The 6,946-nt window shown below is 41.8% G+C and overlaps 1 protein-coding gene across 3 annotated transcripts in view; it reads right to left on the bottom strand.

Annotated features, from left to right (window-relative positions):
• Positions 1-847: 847 nt before the first annotated feature.
• PIGW (phosphatidylinositol glycan anchor biosynthesis class W) overlaps positions 848-6,946 on the bottom strand; it is a 41,445-nt gene continuing 35,346 nt past the window's right edge. For 2 of the 3 annotated variants that reach the window (XR_005777778.1, XR_005777777.1), the window contains exons 2-4: positions 3,453-3,559; positions 1,487-3,361; positions 848-1,197 (exon numbers count right to left, since the gene is read on the bottom strand). Coding sequence is in view for 1 of the 3 variants with exons in the window: in XM_040426337.1 (XP_040282271.1) it covers positions 1,844-3,361 (1,518 nt within the window). In the remaining 2 variants the exon portion in view is untranslated. Of the gene's footprint in view, positions 1,198-1,355; positions 3,362-3,452; positions 3,560-6,946 lie in introns of those variants that run through there. The other variant, XM_040426337.1, reaches the window with a different exon arrangement.

Below are 6,946 nucleotides of genomic sequence, written 5' to 3'. Positions count from 1 at the left end.
CTTCTCATCTGCGGCAGTGGTGAGTACTTTGGATCCAATTTGACACACTCTGGCTTCCCTGATACTGTACACATCTATATCTCACTACTACCATGTTCTATTAACCTAGTGATATTTCTACCTCCTATATATATAGAAATGGGATGTTTATGTTTCTATGTCCGTTTGTACATCTAGATCTTTAACTGAGCAATATAGATATCAGGTGATTATCCTTGGACAACTGTCCTTGAACCGGGTTGACGAGATACATAATCCAGATGGCACCTGGATCAGAAGCCATCTCATTTAGGGTCCATTCACACATCTGTATGTGTTTTGCGGATCCACAAAACACGGGAACAGGCAATGTGCGTTCCGCATTTTGCAGACCGCACATCGCCGGCACTATAATAGAAAATGCCTGATCTTGTCCGCAATTGTGGACAAGGATAGAACATTGCGGCGCGCTCTGGAAATACGGATAGCACATAGTGTGCTCTCTGCATCCATTCCGTCCCCATATAGAATGAATGTGTGCGCACCCGTTCCACAATTTGCGGAACGGATGCGGACCCATTATTACGGATGTGTGAATGGAGCCTTAATTAGATTTTTTGTTCAGGTATGGACTTTTTTGTTTATGGATGTATTTACTTCTGTCATGTTTCACACTAGATCATCGTAAATTTGACATTTCTCTTTTTTAATTTCTTCACGGCTAGTGTGTGATGAAGGCCTGTGTGCCGAAACGTTACGTGATCTATGCTGTATATCGAATAAAATCCTACTATGAGAGCAACAAGTACTCTAGCATCAGAGGTAGGGGGTGAGAAGACATGGCTGCAGCCTAAAAGAGTACGATGCTTTAATAATTTATTTTTTAAGTTCTGCAATTGTGATATAGGACAATAGAGGAGAAAGGAAAAAAAAGTTAGGCTTTTATTATATTTTTTATTTGGTCGGATTCTATCCTTCGTGGTCCTTTAAAAAGGTTTAGTGCAAATATTTATATCCACTTGGGTCCAGCCCCCATTTTTCAAGTAGAAACCTTATTGTCCTCTGGCAACAAGTACAATTCATTTAAAGCGAATCTGTCATGCTGATTATTACGTCAGGGCTGCAGATTATGTAACAGGAGGAGCTGAGCAGATTGGTATATAGTCCTGTGGGAAAAGATTCAGTAGAACCAGTTTTTCATTTCCTTTTCATTCTGGGCTCTGAAGTCCAGGAGGCGGTCCTCTCAGTGATTGACAGCCTTCTCCCTATGACTGTGTATACAGAGAGAGCTGTCAATCACTGATAGCTCAGCCTTCTCGACTTTAAAGCCCAGAATGAAACAGAAATTGAAATGAATGAAATACAAATCTTTTCCTATAAATCTATAAGACAGTCTGCTCAGCTCCTCCTGCTTTATAACCTGCTGCCTGCAGCTCAGACACCATGGTCAGTGTGACAGGTTCCCTTTTTCTAAGTGTATAACACTGATAAACAATCTTCAGGATACGTCATCAGTATACGATTTGTTGGAGTCTGACACCCGGCACCCCCGCCGATCAGCTGTTTAAAGAGGCCATGGCACTTAGTTAACTGTTGCGGCCTCCTTGCAGCTGACCAAGCACAGTGCTGCCCATTGTATAGCGGCTGTGATTGGAGCTGAGCTGCGTTACCATTCACTTGAATGGTGCCTAGGACATGTGAGTGATTAACTTGATGTCACTGGCCTAGGAAGAAGGCATGGCCTCTTCAAACAGCTGATCGGCGGCAATGCCGGAAGTTGGACCCCCACCGATCAGATACTGATCATCTAACGTGAGGATAAGCCATCAATATCAGAATCTCGGACGACAACTTTAACCAATACTCACCACCACTTAACAGTAATATTTTTCACGTGTAAAATACCTGAAATCAAGCAGTTTAAAAACATGTAGACAAGAAGTACAATGAGTGAGAACAAACTGGTACTGTGAATGGTATCAATGAATAGGTTCACCACGCCAGTCATGATGTTTGAGTGCAAGAACAACAGCAGCTGATTCCTATTGATCGCTTCAATTAGACAAAAGTCAATTTCTTTTTTTCTTTTTTCATATTTTGGATGAGAGTCATTTTTCTGACGACTGTCCACGCGACTGCATATATTCCATGTGCTAGGAACACGGCTTCCAGGTATCAGATACTGAACAAACAGCAAAAGAAGATCACAGAAAAAAACCATGCAAAGCCAAACCATACACTGGCCGATAGTCCAAATGCAAAATGGTAAGTTCACCATTCTACGGGAAATGGGTTCGATGTAAACCTGAACTATGGTCACACTAATAAAGAGCGTAACTGAAAGTATGGTGAACTTAGCCAATAATTGCGCCCATTCTTTCACCAATGTCCTTTTCTTTAGTAGGTAAGACCCGACTTGAACTCCGATCATATAAATTCCCACATATCCAATGACAGAGAATATTCCTTCCCGGTTTGCGTTAAGAAAGCCAAGTCTTGTGCCTCTATTATCACTGCCGTGCAAGATGAAAGCCTTCAAATATGTTGTTTCCAGGGCTATTTGATAGCTCGAAATAATGACTGTCGCTGCAATCCAGATTTTTTGCGCTGGAATCATAGTCAGCAGAAAAGACGAAAACACCCTGACAATCGCCAACGTGAAGAAAAAGTTCCAATGGACGCCATACTCAGAGACATGTTCATGGTAATCTACTGCTTTGACGCTGAGGAGTCGCGCAAGTCCGAGAAAAACCAACGGCCAAACTGCAACGAGCTGTTTCTTCATTCTGTGCAGCGGAGAGAGCTTTTCTTCATGTCGTGCTCTAGCTTCTGGGGAAATAAGGGCGTTGGCAAACGTAAAACATCCCACCCCCAGATCCATTACGCCCGTGCCATAGGTTTCCGTTTTAGCGTAGCGCCTCGGAAACATGGGAAAATCAACAGCTAAAATAGATATGGCGGTAAGCAAGTTAAGGAAAACGCGAAAAGTTGTAACGGACGGCACCTTTCGGTCTTCAATCCGTACGTTCAAAAAGGACTGAAGGACGTTCAGAAGAGACGCGCTTTTGTAAGGAATCCGTTTTCTGTAGATCATGTAGAGGCCCGAAGCACAAGTTACTGAAATACATCCCACCACCAGGGCTAGGAAATCAGAGAAGACCGTGCATGACAATACCTGTGGAAGCACTAACAGAATAAAATCAAGAAAAAGGCGATATTTCCATGAATAAAACACATCACCAAACGTTTGATAAAAGGAGATGAGTATCAAACCCCGGAAGAGAATGCAGAGAGGGGTTATACTTATGCCCAATGAGATCTCGCTGATGCTGGTGCCGTTGAGGTTCCTTACAAAGGATTCTTTAAGCTGCTTCTCAGACATCTGTGATAACAAAAGATATGTAGGGGTTTTATAAATGCATAAAACTAAGTGCTCCAATTGCTAAAATAAAAATGTAGTTACAAAAAGGTACCTTTTTTTCCTACTAGATTTTTGTTTCCCTGTGTTTTCTAACGATGAGCACAAGATAAAGTCCTCGAAAACTCCAATAATCCCCTTTAACTTCCACGAGGGCATTGCCTGTATTAAGAAAAGATAAAATTGGCAAAAGCTACAGAACAGACAGACTAAACATTACATAATGCTTGCCACTTTAATTTCTTACATTTCACAACATTTTCCTGCACTTACCTATTACTTAAAGGGGTTTTATACTGATGACCTATGCTCTGGATAGGATTGATCATCAGTATCTGATCGGTGGGGATCAGACAGCTGTTTTAGTGCCGTGTATTGAATATTGGCTGTACTTTTTTTTTTTTTTTAATATAAATATTTTTATTTTCCAGATTATAATATTAATACATAAAACAATATTAATCACATCGATATGCCTAGCGTGGCAATCATATAAATCATTATGAAAAGTTCTTACACATCATCCTAAGAACACCCCCGCGATAATATGTAATAATAACTATAACAACCCCCCCCCCCCATTGGCTGCCGTCCACTCCATTCATTGATGTATAGAATAGTATCAATCTTCATATAGCTATATACTTCTGCGTGTGCCTCTCCGTTTCCTTTCAATGCCCTCATAGACTCTAATTTGATGAAGATATGAGCTCCACTCCCTTGCTGAGGGCGGGGAGACAGAGCCCCAATACCTTATCAATATAGCTTTAGCGACCATCAATCCCCGCATCCAAATCCGTCTGACCTGGGGCGGGACTCCCACTTCTGACCCATAATCTCCAAAGATCACTATCAAAATCCCTGGGTTATAATTCATTGAGCACTCCTTTTGTAGGGTAGAGAAAACATCATCCCAATATTTTCTTATTTTGCTGCAGCTCCAAAGCAAATGGACATAGTTTGCATTAACATAACCACATTTAGGGCAGCAGCAATCCCTGTCTTTATTTTGGGGGAATTTTCCTTGGGTTTTAGGCGTATAATACAGTCTATGGAGGATCTTGAATTGAATTAACCTATGCGCACTGGAAACTGTCGCCTTTCTCACATTCCTATAGATAGTAGACCACTGTAGTGGGGGGCAATTCAACTCTTGCTCCCACTTATCTGTGCTTTTGAAAGGTGTTACGGTTGCCAGTGCCATTCGGAGTTTCGCATAAAGTCTAGATAACTTCACCTTTTCATGCTTATGACTGTCACAAAAATCAAAAAATATATTCTCTCGTGGGAAAATGCAGCCCCTATTCCTAGAGGCTTCAAATATATGTTTCAAGCGTGAATACATAAATAAGTCTAATAGTGAACTATCAGTGAAACCAAATTCTAACAGTGATTTAAGACGACCCAAATAAAACAGGTCAGACACCCTGTTAATACCATTACGTAACCAATAGGCAAAGTCTGTAATTTTGAAGAACTCCTCCAGCCCCCTGTTCTCCCACAAAGGGGTAAAACCAAACGGACCGGAAGATTTAAGAATCTGCTTCAGTTTGTCCCAGACCCTCTGTAGTGAGCACGGGATCAACAAGGACCTCCTCATTCCCATAACCCCAGTCTCCAAACATGCAAAAACATTATCCATTGGTTTATCAAAAACTTTAGTCAAATATTGTGAAAGTAAACTTTCTTTTGAATAACAACAACGCTGAATCTGTGCACATAAAAAATAACCTTGAAAAAAAGGTAACGACAGCCCACCATCTGCCTCCGACAGCCATAGATATCTCTGCTTTATACGCACCCTCTTCCTTCCCCAAATTAAATCGTTGATCAGAGTCTCCAACCTATGGAAGAAGATGTCATCTATCCAGATGGGGGAGGCACACAACGGAAACAAAACTATCGGTAAAATAACCATTTTAATGAGAGCTATTCGATCCGTCTGCGCCAATATCAATTTCCGCCACGCGCTAATTTTGTCCCTAACTTTATTCAAGACCGGGGCCAAATTAAGCTCGTAAAACCTATTTATAGGAACCCCAATCTTAACCCCCAAATAATCTAAAGTATCATTAGGGACCAAAACCCGAACTCGCTTCCCCTCATCTACAGCTTTCCGGTTCAGCGGGAGAAGCGATGACTTTGACCAGTTGATTCTATAGCCTGATAGTTTACCATAATCTTCTATTACCTCTATGACATATGGAAGGATTTTCCATCCCTGGTCCAGGAACAGAATCACGTCATCGGCGTATAAGCTTATTTTATCGCTTACTCCCGCCACCCCAAAGCCATCTATACGACTATCTAGCCGAATCCGGGAAGCCAAGGGTTCAATAAAGAGAGCAAAGAGGAGAGGAGACAGGGGGCAACCCTGTCGCATCCCTCTCTGCATCATAACGGGAGAAGAACTAATACCATTAACACTGATATATGCAGCTGGATGTGCATATAGCATTTGGGTCATTGCCAGAAACGGATTCCCAAGGCCAAAATGGGACATTGTAGCCCACAAAAAAGACCACTCCATCCTGTCAAACGCCTTTGCGGCGTCTAAGGACAGAATGGAGTGGTCTATGCTACCCCCAACAGACAAATTCAAATAAACCCTATATAGACTCATCTGTATTTGCCTGTATTTGCCGTCCCGGGATAAAGCCCGTCTGATTGGGGTGTACCAGACTCGCTATAACCCTCTTCAGACGATTAGCCAATATTTTGGCGAAAATCTTATAGTCCGTATTTAAAAGTGATATGGGTCTATAAGACCCCACATCACATGGATCCTTCTCCTTTTTTAAGACCAAGATAATAACTGCCTCACCAAATGATGGCGGTAAAGAGCCAACAGCGCGGGATTCATTCAAAACTAACAACAGGGTCGGCAAGAGTGATTTGGCATGGAATCTATATAATTCAAACGGCAATACATCTGGGCCGGGAGCTGAGTTATATCTAAGGGAGGAAAGAGTCGCCTTGAGTACCTCCAAAAGAATAGGAGAGTCCAACATCTCTCTATCTTGGGCAGATAATTGGGGGAGTTCTAATTTTTGTAGATATTGATCCATGTCATTACGACTAAACAAAGACTCAGATTTATAAAGGTTAGAATAATATCTCACAAATTCCTCCCTTATCTCCTCTGGAGATCTCACCCCAGCACCCCGTGAATTCCTAATTTCCCTTATACTGGTAGGCTCTCTCTGATTGGCCACCAATCGGGCCAGAAATCTGCCCGTTTTACCAGATTCACAGAAGCGATTCTGGCCTTGAAATAGGAGCTTATGTTGTGCTTTTTTATAAAGGAGCGTCTTAAGCTGTAGATTAGCCTCCTTTAACTGATTGATACGTTGGTCCGTGTAGGAGTCAATAAGTAAGGCGCGTAAACACCTTATTGAATCTGTCAGTTGTTGCTCCCTGCGCCGTGCTTCCTTTCTAAACCTATTAATTTTACTAAAATATAAACCCCTTATATGGGCCTTCAAAGAGTCCCACACGTAGTGAATATGTGTTGAGCCTATATTGAAGCCCCAAAATTCCTGAATATCC

This window comes from Bufo bufo, chromosome 3, assembly GCF_905171765.1.
Source record: "Bufo bufo chromosome 3, aBufBuf1.1, whole genome shotgun sequence".
In the NCBI taxonomy this organism is placed as follows: Eukaryota; Metazoa; Chordata; class Amphibia; order Anura; family Bufonidae; genus Bufo; species Bufo bufo.
This window is presented reverse-complemented; position numbering and strand designations above follow the sequence as displayed.